We start from the raw sequence: 19,349 nt of genomic DNA on the forward strand, positions 1-19,349 counted from the left end.
AAAGTAAACATAAATATAACATCGCAAGATCTTACATCAGCCTTAAAAGGCTTGAGGGTCCGAACACATTGGTCATTGAATCTAGTCGTAGCGCGGGTTCTCTACACTCTACAAACGCCCAATGCTGTATTCCATGGCGTGTTAGCTGAGAACAAAGACCGCTTGCTGGAGGACGGGCCAAACGTGGACTTGCTCTGGGTATGCGAACGACATGGTTCTGTGGCCGTATGGCTGGAGGGCCAGCAGCGGCCCGCAATCAGGGAGGGCAAATCAGATCAAATATGGATGCGGTGATAGGGCACTGCGATACCAAAAGTGGATTCTATACTCTATTCTGTAAAGTGGATCGGATACGAATGTTCAACCTGGGAGTCGGAGCAGGATCTAGACCAGTATACTACCTTCCTGGACCACTAGTGGGCTGCTTTACAACATCAAAACTTGGTCGATTGAGCGGTTTTATATGTATCTAGGATAGGGGGTGGAATACTCATAGACGGAAGCACTGCACGACGCGAGATGAGCTCGAGCTGCAATTAGCATCGGTCCATAAGGTGAACACTATAGATACCCGCCTAATATGTCTAATGACCAAATACACGATCTAAGGGGCGTTAGCATGTCTATCGTCCCTTTCATATCCTCCAATCAGCTCTCCCCAATTATCCCACTCGGTGTAATGTGCCATAGGTCACGTTCCGATAATGATTTAACAAAGGCAGCTGACCGGCCGAATATTAAGGGGAAGTAGCCTCAACCCTCCACGACGTGGTTCTCGAGACGTGCTTCAGCCGCAGACACTTGCTCAAACTTTGCTCGATCCTGTCACTTGACCACCATGCAGCACGCCATTACCGTCTTGACTACTCTATCGGCAGCTGCTTCGCCAATGCGCAGCCGGCCGAATGCGACAGGCTGCCAGGCTGCGACGCTCGGCAACTTTGCTTGGGAGATCAGGAACTTCTACCACCAGGGATTGAATGTAAAGGGAGACCTCAGCTTCGACCTGTCGAATCCCGCGTTGTCCCACACATCTCAATGTAGTCTTAGTCGTATGCTCAATATCAACCAAACGTGGGTTTGCAGCGATGAGGACCTCCAGTGGGCGTAAGTGACCTTCGAATATCGTGAAGCTCCATTCTCATTTTATCACAGTGTCCGATTTCACGCTTATGGTTCTATCAACTTGACATTGGGCTGTACAGATAAGGTTATCAACGATTGGAAGATGGACGAGCTCGATTCGAGCCGGGAGACCAAGTGCGCATCCGTGGCATGCTCCTCAAGCCGTATCAAATGACGGCTGTTGCTTAAGTAGCGTTATAGATTTCAAAATGCGGTTACCGCAGTAGAGGCTTGAAAACTACGGCTCGATAACTGGTCATGGGAGCAGGGCATCTTGATGAACTACCAAAGCGGTATGATTGCTCTCCAAATAGAGTATCTCAGCCCGTTACCGGACACCAGTTATCAACTGAGTTCCAAATTGTCAGATCATTCATCGTCGTCATCCTGATACCGGATCGACAAAACCGCGACCAGCAGGTCATCTATTCCATAGCCAACGGAGATAATCTATTTTGTCAGTATTCATTTCTATATGGGATAGGCCACCACTCACCAGTAACATGTAAAGCCTAAGTACAGGAAGAAGACGCCAGTCTTTGGCACACGTTATACCCATAGCACCGGCTAGGACCATTATCGAAAGAAGAAACGCCTCCATGAAGACGCAGCCCTTCGTCCGGTGCTTTTTCTGAGAGTACACCATCCATTCACACGCTACCCATAACCGAAATATGGCTGCGGACACAAGCATGACGGTGCTTCCGTGGTAGGCATAGACATCTGCGATGATGATGCCCCCAAAAAGGAACCCAGGGCTATCGGCAAACCCACAGCGAGCCGGAGCAAGTGTAATGACCCATGTACTGATGCCACATCCTGCTCATCCGGAAGCACTAGAGACGTCAGCATCGATGGTAAGCTCTACCCGTCGGCCAATGTACCTGACTTATCATGCTTACTGCTACGATGGAACCAAGCAGATATACCGTCCAAATGTTGATTTCGACAAAGACTGTGAGCATAGCGAACACGACCACGACTGCGAGTGACAGAATTATCTGGCTGGCTGAAAGAAATATAAGCTCGAGGCGAAACTTCACACGGAGTAACTGGCATGCCTTCAGCGGCTGTGCTACTCGTCGGTGCTTATGAAGTACATCGAACGCATGGAGCAGCGTGGTCAGTACACTCAGCCCGGCAGGAACGAAGCGTAAGTCGTAGAGAAGACTCATCGCGGTCTGAGAACTGTTTGCAGCTGGCCAGTGCTTGAGGAAGTGAAATGCAGGAAAAAAGTGGAATGATTGACGAGAGCTTCGAGCTATCGTACTTGTATTGGACCAGACTTAAGAAAATCCTGACCGCCCTAGGGTGAGTCACGCTCTATGGGTTGGCTATGGTGTCTGGAAGCACATTGATAGGTGGGAAATCGTATCCGCGTTGCTGCAGTCGGCAGTGGCGACTCTGCCCAGTTCAATCAGACCAGGCCGGCTTCACGAAAGACTGTTGCTTTCGTGGCAGTCATCCTCTACGTTTTCGAGAACTCGACTTGGTACCGGATGTGCACTACGCCATACCTGGCCAGGCATGCCACACGCCACGCTATATCAGAGTCGCCTGGAGTGCTCCAAACCTATACTACGCGTAAGGCTTCGATGTTTCTGGGACGTTCGGTTACATCTTATTAGGAGTCAGCCGTGGACGAGCAAGGTATCACCAACGCTGCCACTCTCTATGAGCCAAAGCATGTTTAAGGTACATAGCCACGAAAATACGAGTAAATAGGAGAGAGCAAGCTATAAAGGAGGCAACGTCCCACCGGCTTGGCCAGTGTTCCTCTTTCTCCTCTCACATATGCTGCCCACAAACACAACATTACTTTCATCAGAGATCCCAGCAATCGATTCCCAGCTGGATGACAAACCAACCAACGGCATGAACTCTACGCCAGCATTGAACACCATGCCCTTGGCGGACTCGGAGTTGTGCCTCGTGTACTATGGTCTTCTCAACCCATATATTTATGTCAATCCTGTCAACATGCTCGGGTTAGGGAACACTCAGTCAGGCACCTACAGCAGCGAAGAGTATAGCCTATTTTCACTGATGATGCCTATGGTTCCAGCATCCCAGACGCTTCTCTCTGAATTTCCACTGAGCGAGACATTCGCCGAGATGCCGCAAGCAGCGAACGATCGAAATTTGGATGATTGTACCCTGCGGGTGAAAATAAAGAAGACGATGAAGGGTGGACATCACCAACGCCAGTTTCACCAAGTTCTCCCGCTGAACATAATGAACTGGAGGAGTCAAGTCCGAATGATTGCAATGACATATCAAAATGGGCTGCAGAGATGTCGCCTGAAAAAGTGACACTCTACCAGTGGTATATATCCGATGCAACAAGAGCAATGAACTTTACTTCAGCCACCTACAACAAATCACGATACCAGAGAAGATGCGATAACAATAATGTTATTCAAAGAGAAGCCGCGATCAGCTATAGAAAATTTCTAACGCGCAGCGAAGAAGTGTAGTACAGTTGGGACTAGCCCATCCCCCTAACAAAGCAAGCGCCATGCCTCAAAAACCTGGGGTATATGGCCAAAATGGGTTTGATCCTGAGGCAAAAGTCTGTGAATAGTGGTGGTGGTGTGGAGTTCTCTCCCATCCCCGTCTAGTTCTTCACGGTTCCCGCCAAGAACCGGGTAGCCGCGGGCGCGTTGACACCGTAGGTAAGGTGGGCCGGGGTGATGTTGAGGGTGTTGACGCAGACTAGATCGCCGGCGGCGCAGAAGACTTTGGTTTGGTTCTGGGGGTAGCCGGGGACCTGGCCCTTGTCCTGGGCATTGCGGGTGAAGCCGTACATGACGACACCCTTGACCTGGTTCTTGGTCTGGGCGCCGAGGGCCTGGATGGCGTTGGTCATGACAGCACTGCCTTGGCTGGGTGGGGGGATATCATATTAGCTTCTCTGGGGTACTCAGGAGATCCAAGCAGGGGATGGTGAAGGATACCTGTAGCCGGCGAGGAGGATGTTGGAGTCAGGGCACTGAGAAGCAGCCTGCTTGATCAGCTTGACGGTACCGTCGATGGCGCCGCTATTGGTGTTCTTGGGCAAGAAGTTGCTGGGAAGGTCAGCGGCGTAGCCATCACGATCGCCAACACCTTGGCAGATAACGTCGTTGTTTAAGTTGGATTTGAGGCCCGAGCAGGTCTGGGGGCCACAGATGGTTCCCTGAGTGTAGGCGACTTAGTAAGACGGAAGGGCGGTAAAGAAAGTGGACTTCATGGTTGCGGTTTGAGTGATTGAGCTGAAAAAGACGCGGAGTGATCTGATAGAGTAAGATGGATTAGGTCGTTCGCGGAACAGACTGGGGTATTGCTGGAAAAAATGGAAGGGCGGGGGAACCGGAAGAGAATGGAGATAGACCTGCTGGGTATGGTATGACTGAAGCTTGCATTTCAAAATTTCCAGAAGGGTGGCGGTGATGATTATCTTTATACATGGTGAGTTCGGATGAAGTGACTTGGCGACGGAGGCTCATCGTTCGAAGTTTGTAATTCGAATGTCCCATTGAAACACACGGAGGCCACACGATAGAACAGATTCGTACAGTTCCGGCACCCCACGGCTCTGGACGCCGGCCGTCAAGACAAGGGATAGCTGCCAAGGGTCACGTATATATCAATAAGGCCTCTCACGGTCCGCGTCTATAACCCAAAGTAGGCATGCCTCCTTTAAACCTCGGTCGCACCGATCACCAGAAGAAGGAAGAGATTCCTTCTACACCACATGTATTACTGTGGCGTGGACTAGTACCGAAGCTTTATGGGTGCTTGGCAGTGGTATCTCGAATTGCTAAGGTGCTTTTAAGCGGGGAAGGGTAGGCCACCACCGCAAAGATTACCTTTCGCGATCAACTCGTTGAAACCTGCCTCGGCAATCGCTCCCAGCTCTGCACAGCTGCAAGTCTGCGAAAGGCGAAGCGCCCCAGCAGCCAAACTCCCGGGGCAGCGCGTGGGTCGTGGTCGCACGAATATGCGCTAAGGCTAGCCCAACACTGTGGTGGTTTCAGGATTACACTGTCACCCATCGCCGGCCGAAACGGATTGGAACTAGTGAGCGGCTAGCCTTAAGAGCGACTGCCTGCGTGTTACCTGATGGTGATCATCCATCCCCCACACCAATAGGGGAGTTTCTTGGGATGCTTGGTTCGTTTCTTGACTCGGCTATTGACCCAGTTCCCTCGGTCTTCGACTCGCCAAGATCTCCTTTAAAAAGAGGGGTGGCCCGTCACTGTTTGGGAACATAACCGTGGCTGTGAGAAACATGTCATTTTGCCAGCCAATCGCATTTCAGGACTCCTCTATCCTAACCAATGAATCAGGTGGTGCGCCCTCTGATTGAGCGGTTTCAAGCCAGCAGGCCATCTGTAATTGCTTCTTCCGAGTCATGCTTGGCGCTGCACCAGGCAATTTCTGGCTGTCATAACAACGCTAATACTGTTGAAGGAAAGCATGCGACGCCGCCGTAGACGGGAAGGAAGTGTTCTACACGTGGCGTCAGATATAGGCCGTTGAGCAGAGGGGAGATTGGGACGGTAGACCTTACGCTTGGGAACGGCAAGACCGTCCAACAACAATGGTTTCCTCTTAATTTGGGTCCCTTTAAGGTCTGGCATTTTACCGCAACGGAGAATGGATGGATAACGGATGATACGGTTATCGAATGGCTCGAAAAGATCTTTATTCCGACTAACCCCCTGGAGGACCCTTCGGAATATCGCCTACTCATTTTTTCTTTTTCTTTTTTTGAAGCAAGTTAATTGTCCGTCTGCAGCTATCTAGCTATGACAGACATTACGACAAACCCTGATGAGGGCTTACTCCTTTAAAGCCAGGGGAGTACAAATCCAGAAATTCCATCGCTCAACCTGCTGTCCATGCACAGCCTGTTCGTTGTAGTTAACAAAAGGGAAGCTTTGTTTCCCGTAGAAACCAGAGCAGAGCTCCCCTTCCACGCATGGTAGTGAAAAGAACGCTAGTCGTGAGAGGGAGCCCCCTGAGCTGCCTCCGTAGCTGCTGTCACTGTCTGCTGAAGTGCCGACAGTAGAGCAGGAGATGAGTTGTCGTCTGCCTCGTTCTGCCACAATATCTACAAACGTCCGAGTCGGTTTTACCTATGAGACGTAGGTAAGTTGCTATGTGTCATATGCCTGTGCGTAGTTGGATATACGCGGACGTGACACTCCGAGGGAATTAAGAGTAGTCGAAGGGTTTCAGCGTAAACTTCGGTGGTTTTCTGGTCCGCAGTCGGTACTGTTTCCCCAGGCCGTGAAGGCGCCGGCCATGGTCTTCATTCTGTTCTTCAAGGTCCCACAGCTGCTTCCATCTTTCTTTCACCTTTAGGTGGATCTGGCTCTTCAGCCAGCTGAGGGATACGAGCTGGTCTTGCTGGTCGTGTCGTGGGAGTGGCCTCAGAAGCCCCTTCTTCGCTAGCTTGTCGGCAATGTCGTTGCCCCGGATCCCACAGTGCGCCGGACACCAATGGAGCTGGACAGGATGTTGGAGAGATTCTGCAATGCTGTTCACTTGCCTGGCCAGATAGCTAGTTCCTTGCGTCTGCCGGAGCGCGACCTGGCTGTCGGTAAAGATATAGCAGGGAGCGTTCCATGATCGGGCAATTCGCAGGGCTTTGTGTATGCATGTGAGCTCTGCGTCCGCAATCCGGAGGCCTGGGCCCAGATTCCAGGAGTAGCATTTGGCTGCTCTCGTGTGCGGAGTGAGGGAACAGAGGCCCGCTGCAGCCCTCGTCGTGTCCTCTCGGGTGTCGAAGGAGCCGTCCGTGTAGATGATGGCTGTGTGCTGCGGGATCGTTCGGAGGAGTTCACGATGTCTCTTCGCTGCCTCCTCTTTCCCCACGCTGAGAATAACCGGGCGCAGGAGCGGGCTATACCATGGCGGGAACCAAGATTGGTCCGTCCTCTCTATGTTCTGTGACTTCGAGAGACTCATCAGCAAGAAAATGAGGGACTGAAGTTGTGTGAGGAAGGGCGTTGAGGGTTGAGAAAGACCGTAGTTGTAGCTGTTCCCTAGAGCGGGTTGGTTTCGTGGTCGGTTGGTAAAGGCATGTTTGACGGGGTGGTTGTGGGGTAGCTTGGTGAAGCGAAGTGCATATTGGTATGCGAGCTTCGTATGCCTGCATTCCGGCGGCAGTAGTGCGGCCTCGACCTCCAGTGCCTTGGTCGGTGATCTGGGGAAAGCTCCCGTAATCATGCCCAGTGCTCGGTTCTGGAGCTTTTGGTACTGTTTCCACAGGGATTGGCAGCCTCTCCGCCCGAACCAGAGCAGGGAGCCATAGTCGGCTACCGAGCTTACACAGGCCACGTATAGCTGGCGCAGGGCGTTCAGTGTGAGGCCTTTTCGTCGGCGGGCGATGCGCTAGATGCCGTGGAGAGCTCCGTTGGCTAGGGTCAGTCGCTTTTCTACGTGGGTCCGAAGCGACAGTCCAGAATCAAACCAGATCCCGAGACAGCGGACCACGGGTTTGGGCATCACCTCGGTGCCCTGGATCGATAGGGTGTCCAGCAGGGGTTGTCTGCCACGGTGGAAATGGATCAGCTCTGCTTTTTCCACTTCGAAGGTCGCGCCCACTTTGTCAGAGGAAGTGGGCTCTTTGGGTTTTTATTAGTCACGTTTCCCTTCTCCAGATTACGACCGATGGGTTTTCTGCGACGAGGAGGTCGTTAAGTGTCTTGAGTGCGTGTTCCATGTTGGCGATCTCATAGGAGCTACGGTGCATGTTCGTACCACTCCGAGGTCAGTTCTGGCCGCATGATCATGATATGTCGTGGTGATGATAGGAAACAGGATGGTTCGTAATAGTGCCTTGGCGTCTCGCTTAGGAGGTGATAAAGTAAGGATCAGTGTTTCTACCGAGTCAGTAGGTGTTGAATGCCTGATGCCCCTTTATCTGTGTCAAATAAAGTGCGAATTCTTGGCAGCAGAGTCCACTATAGAATTGTTCTGAGTCAGGACTCTGTACATCAAATTTCCGTTGTAGGCGACTGGTACACCGGTGGCTGAACCTCGGTCCATGTCTTTCCCTTTGTAGCCAGAAAAAGTACCATGATGCCGTGCCGATGGTCTGATATGAAATATTGGACCCTGTTCCGTACACCATCTAGGAAGGGATGACATCCGGGGCGCTTTGTGAGTTTCTGTAACAAGATTCGCTTCTGTTGATACAGTAAGCAACAACCGTAGCTTTGGTCGTAGAGCTGATTTGTGCTCCAGGAGTGCAACTGATGCTTCGCAATAGGCCGCGCAGACGAATGTCTCGTCAATGGACAAGATGGATCCTTAGAATTGATGACTGAGGCAGAGTATCTATATAAAATACAAGTGGACTGTCCATCGTCGCATATCTAATCCCCTCCTCGCTCCTGACGCTAGGTCACGCGGCCCAGTTATTACTGTGACCAATTACCTTCGCTAATGTCTGTCCTTACTATCGCCTTTTTTTAAAATAAAAAAAATTAAGCCTATTGCCCGTATGCAGCTATCTAGCTAGAGAGTTGATTACTATCGCCTTGCTGGGCGCTGGCCAGGTTTTTGTTTTCTTAGTGCTTCTCTGAAGCGAAGATCGTCGGTTACCTTTCGTAAGTCTCTGGCGTTGAGGATCTCATAGCCGCTTCGGGGCATAATGGTACCGATCGAAGGTGGGTTCTGGCCGTATGATCAGGCTAGGCCGTAATTGATGCTCCCTTGTTGTGAAATATACGTAGTATGGCAGGAGACCCCAAAAAAGACTCCCTGTAATGCATCGCACACGGGCCAGACAACCCGTTATCCTGGGTGAATGTGTATAATCCCGTCATAACTACCTGAAGTAGTGGGGTCTGTACCGAGTGAATGGGCGGAACTTCCCTATCAACCTATCAATTAATGTTTTAAACTGGCTAGCCCGCTGCCACAAAGGTGACTGGAAGGCACAGTTTGCTTCGAAAAGCTTGATCAGCGATCAGCTGTGGAACACGTACTAAAGCCTTGGCTAACAATCTACGCCCTTTTTGGCAGCCCAATTTCGCTCTGGCCAGGATGCTGGGTATCCCAAACAACATTGCTTCCGCCAAGCCAATCTTGTCACAATCTCGGTGGGTCAATTAACCTTGAATGACCAGGCAGCGGGCGGAGCGGACTGCTTCAATTGTAATGTGATTCAACGTCACCCCGCACCAATCCTCTTGTTTAAATTGGGCCTGACTCGAACGCCGTTGTAGTCGGCTTGGCAGTCTCATAGGCACGGCACGCCACCCCAAGTTAAAGGTTGGGCGGCTTTTTTGGCCCAATGGCGAAGGCGCGTGTTTTACATTCTGATAAACCTTAACGGAAAAACGCAACGGTTCCTCGTACTAATCTAAACTCTATCCTTCCAGAATGGCAAAGAACCATGTAAATTGTGCTATAGCCAATGCCTGTACGCGGAGGATGCGCGAGGCTGAAGCCGTTCCGACTGCCAGGTTCAACAACACCCCTTCTATCTTGTACGACCTTACGCTGGGACGTTTCGTATCAAGCTTCATGACTGTTGCTCTCATTGGTTTCGCTGTCGATTATGCTGTCTCTCGGCATGCTTGATCATGAGCACACCCCCTAGTTTGGATTTTATGTTAAATATGTTTCTTCCGTGGCATCTCAGGGGGTTTGGCTTGGTATGCCATGTCTGCAAAGCATTCGAAACCTCCGTCCCGTGGAAATTCTCATATCCTTCTCGACTTGGCCGCTCTGCTTACCATACATACCCAAAAATAAGGAATGTCTTCGCGCAGGGGAGACGCCACCACCACGCAGAAGAAGTATCCTCGCTCGAATAGCCCTAGGTCTGTAGAACGTCGGAGGTAAGCTGCTCATAGCCGTGCTGAATCCCAAGCTCATCAATACCCACCCATCATCAACACCACTAACCAAGCGACACTCTAGACTTCAGAATAGAATAGCACAGCGTAACCATCGTATGTTTACCCGATACTTCGAATCGTGCGCTCAATATTGTCAAACCAAGAGAGAGAGAGAGATAAAGAAGGACAGAGAGCTTACTTGAGGTCACCTTGATTCTCTAGGCCAAAGACTCAAAGGAACCATTCACGTGGCCACCGACGACAGCAGCGAAACGCAGAAGGGAAACGGTGATGCCTATGAACCGGAACAAGCATCGGTTGATCTGAATCAAGCACTGTATCAGCCGCCAGAAGATGATACAGCGCTTGACTTCACTTTCGTAGATCCCCAGCTCCGCCCAACTTCCAGTCCGGAGCCGTCATCTGGCAACACTATGATGGAGGGATACTTCATGGCCGGTACCTTGCCACCCAAGCAGCAGCATATTCCTTCGTGGATGGGCGTCGACCACATGATGATGAGCATGCCAGCAGGTACCGATGCTCTCATGTCCCACCAAGGCGCCACGTCTTACTCCATACAGGCCAGCTGTACCTGCAATAATGTTACGGGTCCTTGTCCCGGCCATTTGGACAAGATGCGCTCTGAGTTGCTAGCAGCCTCCGCTTCCTCAAGCCCAATGCAGCAGCATATGCAGCAACCACAAAGCCATCAGCCACAAAGCCATCAACGGCATCCAAGCATAGTGAATGTAGGAATGCCATATCCTCAACCCGTACCCCAACAATACTCAACAATAAGAAACAATACCCACACTTCGTCCCTCCGGCGTTCGGCGCCATCATCAACATCCTCAATATCGCTGTCATCCGGAAGTCGCTCCCCTAGTGCAGCTCGCCACAGCTCCCTGACCGAAGAATCTATGCCCTCTTCCATGTCATCGTCTATGACGCCGCAGTCATCTTCGGCACCGTCGTTGGTTGGGTCGACCAAGGAGTCAACACCACCAAAGACAGCCGAAGGAATCACGGCTCGGTTCAAGACAATCCTAGAAGCCACCAAAGCAGCTGGCTTTCCAGACTTTGACAGAATGGTAATTGCGTACTACACGGCGCAATTCGAAAGAAGCAGCATGGCCGGTAGTAAGTGGCTCCGAGCTTTTGATTACCTTCCCCTCCATTCTGGATTGAAGGTTAACAAGAATACCAACCATATCGGCTGCTAACGTAATGATGCTACAGTGGCACAGAGGGCGAGTCGCGGTCGTCGTTTGAGAAGTGTTGTACAGGAATTGCGACATCACAGTGACAGCTGGTCGCGATGGGATTCCAGAGAATTGCAAGAGAGTTTTTTAGAAGCTGCCAGTAAGTCAAGGTTACCTACATGATTCCAAGCACACCTCCCACACATCCAGCGTCGTCCATCTCGCAAATCTAACATCCCATTAGAGTCGCAGTACATCGCTGAGATTGAGCATCTTGAGAAGGGGCAAGCCCTCGACCCTATCCAAATAGAGGCGGGCGACATTAGCACCGCCTTCAACTGGCTTTTCCATAGTGGCTATGATGAAATGGAAGTAGAAGGGTCGTCCGAAACAACGAGTAAATTGCGCCAATATCTATCGTTGCTATCTGAACGCGGGGAAGTCGCCCAAGACTCGGTAATTCAGCCCCAAGACTTAGCAAAATTATGACATGTTCCGGTTTAGACTTACAGAATACCAGGTACCCCATCTGTGGTCTCTGTTGACAGAGTTGGCTGGACCCCACGGCCTTTATTGCGACAGGATTGCCCAAGTAATTCTGGCGATCCTCCTTGGTGAGTATGCCCAAGTTTGCTTTCGATTTTAGATAACAAATACTAACAGGGGAAAAAAATCTAGATGCACGACGGACCCAATGATGTATGAACTTTCTGGACATGACCCTACTACCACAAATAACGATAATCAGTGTTGCTTTATGTGTACTTTAGCCTAGAACCGACTTGATAGAAAGAAAGATCCGGTTGCTAAGAAGAAAGACGGAACAGTTGTATATAACCCCGAAGATGTGTATATGTGGTCACAAAAACATACACACACTTTACTCCGTGTTCTATTGAGAATGATGAAATTAATAAGCAAGAATGGAGGGAGGGAGGCAGGGTGAGAAGTCGCACATATGGCAAATGCCGACTGAGACGTCCTTTTTTTTTCTTTTTCAAATCCTCCCTTCGCAGCGATACGGTGCACAGCGTCCGCGCCAGCCACGGCTGGCCCGACCATCAGCAGGCCATGCCACCACGGCGCCCGCGCCTGCACCCGCTCCTGCAACTGCGCCCAAGACCATCGCTCCTTCTGCAACGCAGCTCCAGCCTCGGAACCAACCACTGTCCTTTCCAGACGTCCCCAACTTCTTCAAGGACCAAGAAGGTTTCGACCCGGGCCCCCTTTAGCTTCCCGCCACCGTAGGTCTCCCCACCTCCAGTCCATGCGTTGTAAAGCGGGGCCAGCTCAGTAAAAATTGAAAGCTAGCAGACGCTAAGAGTGTGGTGACCGATTATTTTCCCCCAACGGGGTCGCTGCCATGAACACCCGTTAGTAGGGCTGGTAGTGCGTACTAGCGTGCTAACAGATCTAAGCTTTGCTGAAAACGCTTGTGATTTTCATTACCTTCACAGAAATGCCAATTTTACATCTGCGCCGGCTTGTTTCCCCAATTTCGGTATTCATGTACTTACATACTTTTAGCTTGGCGCGATCAGTGCCATCTTTCATATTGTCTGCCTTTCTAATTTTACCAATGTCATTGTCGGGAAGCACCACAACATTCGGCTCTGGCCGGCAAGGAAAGGAGACGCCGACCGCTCCTCACCGGAAATGCCCGCCGGAGCTGGACATACGAAGCAGGCGAATGCTACACAGGTATTTGGCAGTGCGAACCGGGCACGGCGACTTTGCCTAGTACCATAGAGCGAGAGAGCATGACGATGCCAAGCTCGATTGCAGCTGCGGCAGACGTAAAGATCCGGAACACCTATTCCGGTGCAAGAAGGCACAAGCCTCCTACGACCGATGGCCTGCAAAGCCGCGAACGAAGCCCAGAAATGCCGCTGAATGGCGGTCGTACAGGCTACAGATTATGAGGAGTCCGGAAGACTTTCAAACACTCCTTCGCACGACCAAGTTCTATACCGACATCTGCCCAAGGTAAAGGGAGACCGAACATGCGCCATATCTCTTTTCCTTTTCCTTTTTCCTTTAGCATCTACTCTTCTATGTCTTGTCTCTGTATTATTCCGTTCTGCGTCCTATCCGCTTCTAGTAATAAGGGGGTTGGGGCGTTTACTTTTGATTTCCAAATCTTCAGGAGATACCGTAGCACTACGAAACGGTGCTACAACCGAGAGCTAGCCCCGCACCAAATTACGGCTCTTTGGATGCGTAGGACGGACGGTCGGCCCCCGGAAATCCCCTCCTTGACGCAAAGCCCCGCTGACGCGGGCCACGTGGCAGGGGAACCCTAGGTTATGCATGCTTTCGCATGTATAACAGATCTATGGAAAGGCTTCACTGGGAAGCTAACAGTCCCTGCAGATGGCTGCCCTCAACCGGCCGAGGGAGAAAGCTGCTATAGAAATGGCGAAAGCCCAACCGATTCTGTCGGATAATCCTCCTTTGTTGTATACATAGAGATAGGATAGTTAGATTAGCCCGGTACGTCCTCATGCCCCGCGGGAGGCTCGGAGTCGCAGCTCACTAGTGCAGCCATCCAGACATAAAATAATAAAATAAAACAAAACGCGCATAGCTGTTCCCATCCGTTGGTGCGTGGGGATCCAGTACACCTGAAGATGTAAGAGGGAACTCCTTTTTGCGGGGCGTTCTACCCCACCATGCTAAGAGGGTTTCCAGGTATGGACCGGAATATCAAAGACGCCGTTCGGATTGGCCAGCTTGTGCCAACAACTAGTGCAAGTTCCTCTGGTACCATCCTGTATTTTGCCTCAATATCAACAATGAACCAGCGCAAGCTGTGATGCGATGACCAACTCCGAACAAACTTTGAAACCGCGAGCACAGTCGTTTCCTGTCGCATCGCCTCCGGTTCCTCGAATTACTTTTCTCCATCCCGGCTACAATGTTGGAAACAATATGCTTTTGATTTCCTGATTCGACATAACGTGGGTCACAATCGAAGCGCGCACCTCTCGGCACATTCGCTACGAATCAATCAATTACGCAACCGCAACGCCGTAAATCAATGTAAACCAACCGGAATCTAATTCTTTAATGCTTTATACATTCACTTTACAGGTGCGCGCATTATGACCAGCCTTTCCGCAGTTGCCGCAGCGCCTTTCGCGCGGTCGCGACCGCGTTGCGCGACTGCTACTCGCACGCGTTTCCTCTCTTAACTGCGCATCAGCGTCTTTTTGATCTAGAATATCTTGTGCTTCGTCGAAGGAAAGTGTTCCTCCATCCTTGACACGAGTTCTTTTTGCTTTCCGATGTTTTGCGAGGGCGACGTTGGCCTCTTCAAGGCTATTGATCCTGGCCTTGATGAGGGCGTTCTCGTTGTAAATACCCTGGAACCTTTTTCAAGCTGAGTAATTGCCTCAATAATTGGTGTCGGGGAGCTTCCCTGATGATGCCGGACTCGTTTCCGAATGAATTCAGACTGCGAAGTTGCCTCTATCGGGCTGTGTGGCGTCTGAGGCCCATTCGGTGTTCGCCAGCAGGGTGGCGGGATGTGGTGAAGGTGTCGATAACCTCACATCCAGCTTCGCGAGAATTCTGTTCGGGTCGAGAGGTACTAAATCAGCCCCGCTGAATCCAGCCTGGACGTTCTCGCGCGTAAAACCCTTCAAAAATGCGGCCAGGAAGGCGATAAGAAACTCGGCCTTGGTGATGCGGTTAACAAATGACTTCATAAGCCCTTCGATTTCGCGACCGTACGCCCGCTATAACGGGCTAAAACACCCAACATCAAGTGGCTGAAGTAGATGCAACGAGTGCGGGGGCATGGAGACCGTGATCATGTCCTTCCGCTTGCAGAACGCGTTGAACTCGGCCGAAGCATGGCTCTCGTACCCGTCGATCACTAACATTCGATATCTTCCCATCACGCGCGACATCGTCCGCACAAGAGCGAGGAACATCCGAGGAAGTATGTATGCAAAGAAAAGAAAAGAAACAGACCTTGCTTTTCCCCCTATCCGACCAAATGCAAGGATAACACGCTAGCTAATCGAACCCACACTCGAGCAAAGAAGAGAAATAAAATGCAGTATCATGTATCAGCCATACAAACAAATGAGACGAGAAAGAGAGACAGAGAGAAAGCTCCAGAATATCCTATTCGTCATGCCATCATGCTGTCATCCCTCAATGCAGGCCAAGATAGAAATAATCACGAAAAAGCCTCCATCGCACTGGCGTGCGATATCATTTACCGTGCAGCTTCTCCTTAAGGTATATGACGGCTGCGTACCCAGCGCAGCACTGGGTGGTCATGTCGTGAGCACACCAGGGGCATTTGACCATAGTGGTAATGGTCGCCGACACCCCAAGCAACTTGTCCTCCACCACCGAGTCGGGCTTCGCCATACACTTGTACACTCGGGAGGGCATGTCGTGGAAGAACTTGCAGTTGCAACATTCAACCAGCATCTTGGCCACCGGCTCGCCTCTCCGCTTCGGCGACGATGAGTGTGCTGCGGGCGGCATGGTCCCCTTGGGTGGGTAGACCGGGCGCAGGGCTCGTGACGATAAGGGGTGCACTGGCACTGTCTTTCGAGCTTCTTGGAGATAGGCAGCACTGGCGGATGCAGGGTTCTGCTGCGAGTCCTGGCTGGTCGAGCTGTTGTTTCGCGATGATTTCAACGAGGTCGGGCGCAGAGCGGGAGCTTCCGCATCGAGGTCAGGCGGCGGGGAGTTCGGAAGGCTGGTAGGGAGACTAGTAGTGGATGAACCTCTCATCTTGGCCTTCCTTGGGTTGAAAGGCTGATGTCTAAGCGGCGGCAGGAAACTGGTCGCAGGCAGATCTATTGCAGAGTGTGCTTTGGGAGGAAGGGTGTGCCGCCGTGGGTGTTCAAGCACCCGTACCGGCTCCTCTGTCCCCTCTTTCAGTTCATCGGCGAAGGCTACTGAGGTAGGGGTCCCCGCGAGTGAGTGCGTTAAGCCCAAAGCCTCCAATCGGGTCGAGCGCGACGACACTACAGACTGGTTGTCTTGGTCAATCGGCAGAGCTGTCCGGCTCCAACTATCATCCTGAGCATATGTGTCAGGGTTAGACGAACGTGAATTGCGTCCTCCAGTAGGAGTAGATGGTTCCACAATTGATGCCCTATAGGCCTTTTGCGCTGCTCTTTCGTCGGCTTGCACGAGTGCTGACTTCACGGTAGATCTCGAAACAATATCCACCGAGTGTCCTTTACGAGAGTGTGGGCGCGAACTGCTCGGGGTCGTTATTGCCGAGGTCAGGGGGCGGAATTCACCATTCGTAGAAGATGATCTTTCCGAGTTGCCACTAGATTGTGCCTCTTGAAGCGATTGAGGCTGATAACGCGTCTCTACCGCACCTGTCGCTTGAACTGTATCAACAAGATGTTCAAATGCTAGCACATCGCTATCTGATTGATCAACTAAAATGGCTGGTGATATGACAACCGGCGAGCCCTCCAATAATGATAGCTGTGCCACTATGGGGTCTCGAGGAGTTGCGGTCACCGCCTGTGTTGAAGGATCCCTTGCACTGTCTAGGCTCGGGGTCATGATGCTCCAACTTGGTTCTTCCTCGCCATCTTCATCGGAGGCTTCTTCAATCCGGGGCGAAAATGGTATTCTATTCTCGGCGGGACTCCTCAGCTCCAGAGATGGATGGGCGTAGGACTCGGAGATGAACGCGAAATAGTCGGCAAGTTTTTCCATCTTTTGGAATCCTTGGTGAGCGCTGGGGACCATGGCAGGTTCTTCCAACCTCACAACATCCTCGATCATAGGTGCGTCCTCGCTGGACTCTGTGGCGTCGCCCAAGTCATCATGGCTCACGGCTCTGCCAATCGCACTGGGAGAAGGTGACAGCATCTTCACGTCTTGTTCAGTTGGTTGCGGTTCAAGTGCACCAGGAGCTGGTTTGGTCGATAATTCATGACTGCGAACGAAGATACGACCTTCCTCGTTCTGGAAATGATATCTGACACTCAAGCGGTCAACTTCGTCTCTGTAGGGTGAGGCGTAGCTGTCGATGTTAGACTGGTAGTCTGGTTTCCTTTCAGCTTGCTCTGTGCGGTGCGCCTTCTCCTCGAGTCCCCGCATTGGGTGATGGGCAATATGTTGCACATCGGCATTAAGTTCCCTTGCCTGGCTCTTCTGGCTACCGGTGTCCTGGTCTCCGGTTGGGTGGGCCTCAACATCGCCACTGCGGAGTTTGATATGGGCAGCATAGTGATGAGGACGGCGGCGCCCTTCGTTCGCGATGGGTTGCTGGGGTGCAGAAGTATGACCCGTCGTGTTTAGTCGCCGATCTCGCCTGTCCGCGAGGCCAGCCTCTTCATAGTCGCTGCTCGAGTCTCTGAGACGAGGCGGATGCGCCGGGTGTTGTCGTCCTCGCGATTCTCCATTGTCCGGTGCCCCATCCATATTCTGTAATAACGCCAGCGCTGATGTCGGACGAACATTATGCTGCGAGACTGGCATTCCTTCTATGCTAGTCAGCGCTGAGCGAGAAAGGGGTGGGCGAGGTTTGTCCTCTTTGGCTTCCGCATCTGAGCCATTGTAGTAGAGATACGAGTGTCCTTTGAGCCTCGCAAGCAAGGACATACTGCGACCATGGCCAGAGTTCGAGGAATGCCGACTCATCCCTGGTCTCTTATCCTGCGCAGACATCGACTGCGTTGATCCCGATGTACTGGATCTGATTGACGGCGCTTGGCGCGGATTGGTGGAGTCATGATCAACCCCTTGTGCCGTTGGGCTGTACATGTGCGAGGGAGGTCCAGCGAAAGTGTTGTTATGAATAGATTGTGACTCGTCAACACTGCCCCTTGGTGTTGATGTCTTCTTAGATCCAGTGGAACTACTTCTGAAACTCGCAAGAAACACTCTGCTCTTGGGTTTGACATTTTTGTTGCCGGGAGCCTGGGGTTTGAGACTGGGACTGGCCATAGCTTCTATGGGAAAGGCACTCGTTGAACGAGTTAGCAGACTTCTCGGGTTGAATCTGGAAGGCTGTTGTTCTAGATCTGGTGCTGATAACGGCCGGTCTGAAACTTTTAGCGCCTGGACGCTTTCCGTTTCTTGGGGAGGAGCCTTGCTCAACCTGTTGGATTGTTTTTTTGGAGGCCTTGATGACCTTTTCCTCGAGCTTCTTTTTCTCTTTCTTTCCCCGCTTCTTGGCCTTCTTCTTGGCGCTCTGACCAAATCCCTCCCAGCTGGGTGAGTGACAGATAGAAGACGCTGCGTCTGACAAATCGTCCTCTTCGTCGTCTTCCTGAGGCCCAGAGAACGTCACTGTTTTTGTACGCCCCCCGGCTCCTCTAGAGATTCGGTAACTAATTCCTGGTTGTCCGTAGGGGTAGGATCATCATCATCTTCCGCACCCTGGGTCGAAGTTGGGGACGGAGGAATGGAGATTGACAGAGAAGGTAGACCAGCAGACTTTCGAGCGGCTTTCATATTTTGAGTGGGTGGCGGATGTGCAGAGGCACGCCGAACCCGCAATGCTGAATCAGGAAGGGCGGACGGTGATGGTCTTGTACCTATTGGTTCTGGCGGGGTGGGATGAATTAAGCCATTGTCTTGAGAGGTGCGCCGCAACTGGAGGGAGTGAGAACAGGACGTGTTAGTGGGTGCATTTATGGAGGGCAGTCGATATGACTGGCAGGAAATGCCGTCCTCAGCATATAGAGTAGAGTAGGCAAATACCCGAGGGAGCTTACCTTGTAATGCTTCTCCAACTCCAACATACGCGAGAGGCTATCTGCCCTTCCTGGCATTTCTGACCTGGCACTCCGTACTTTGGCCATATTGGACATGACGCGTCAAATCAGGATCTAGGAAAAGAGTAATTTGTCTCGGCTAAGGGTAGCTGCGTGGTTGGTTCGCGCTGGGATAAGGGCCGTTCCCCGTTGCAATGGCATCAACAGCAAAGGATGGCCCACAGGCCTTAGATTCCTGACTTGCAGAAAATCTGGGGAAACGGAATTTTATTGATAGATCCTGCGGGCGTGCTGGTTTGGGGTGGGCGTATAATGCAAGAATGCAAGAATACTACACTCTGATCAGGCTGTTGCAGCGCGTATTCTCAGTCGGATCCGGTACCTCGAGCGATTAAATGCAGGCAAGGGAAAGTAGGTAGGTACTTTACTTCCCAATAAAGCTTTTGCCGAGAAGCGGC

The 19,349-nt window shown here is 51.6% G+C and overlaps 4 protein-coding genes across 4 annotated transcripts; 1 reads left to right on the plus strand and 3 right to left on the minus strand.

Annotated features, from left to right (window-relative positions):
- Positions 1-3,742: 3,742 nt before the first annotated feature.
- On the minus strand, positions 3,743-4,613 carry PG998_002982 (uncharacterized protein; the record flags this gene model as incomplete). The annotated part of the gene is made up of 3 exons (XM_066869800.1): positions 3,743-4,010; positions 4,083-4,233; positions 4,499-4,613. The coding sequence occupies 3 exons, from the start codon at positions 4,611-4,613 to the stop codon at positions 3,743-3,745; spliced, it is 534 nt and encodes a 177-aa protein (XP_066733550.1).
- A 5,272-nt stretch (positions 4,614-9,885) lies between these two features.
- PG998_002983 (uncharacterized protein) lies at positions 9,886-11,819 on the plus strand (the record flags this gene model as incomplete). The annotated part of the gene is made up of 6 exons (XM_066869801.1): positions 9,886-9,968; positions 10,063-10,082; positions 10,191-11,111; positions 11,211-11,333; positions 11,418-11,629; positions 11,694-11,819. The coding sequence occupies 6 exons, from the start codon at positions 9,886-9,888 to the stop codon at positions 11,817-11,819; spliced, it is 1,485 nt and encodes a 494-aa protein (XP_066733551.1).
- Positions 11,820-14,625: 2,806 nt separating this feature from the next.
- PG998_002984 (uncharacterized protein) lies at positions 14,626-15,075 on the minus strand (the record flags this gene model as incomplete). Its single annotated transcript, XM_066869802.1, has 2 exons — positions 14,626-14,913; positions 14,983-15,075. 2 exons carry the CDS (start codon positions 15,073-15,075, stop codon positions 14,626-14,628), a joined length of 381 nt encoding a protein of 126 aa, XP_066733552.1.
- A 322-nt stretch (positions 15,076-15,397) lies between these two features.
- On the minus strand, positions 15,398-18,628 carry PG998_002985 (uncharacterized protein; the record flags this gene model as incomplete). Its single annotated transcript, XM_066869803.1, has 3 exons — positions 15,398-18,104; positions 18,160-18,443; positions 18,506-18,628. The coding sequence occupies 3 exons, from the start codon at positions 18,626-18,628 to the stop codon at positions 15,398-15,400; spliced, it is 3,114 nt and encodes a 1,037-aa protein (XP_066733553.1).
- Positions 18,629-19,349: the final 721 nt, after the last annotated feature.

The sequence above is a fragment of the Apiospora kogelbergensis genome, assembly GCF_038363985.1.
Source record: "Apiospora kogelbergensis strain CBS 113332 chromosome Unknown utg000002l_segment0_segment0, whole genome shotgun sequence".
Classification (NCBI taxonomy): domain Eukaryota; kingdom Fungi; phylum Ascomycota; class Sordariomycetes; order Amphisphaeriales; family Apiosporaceae; genus Apiospora; species Apiospora kogelbergensis.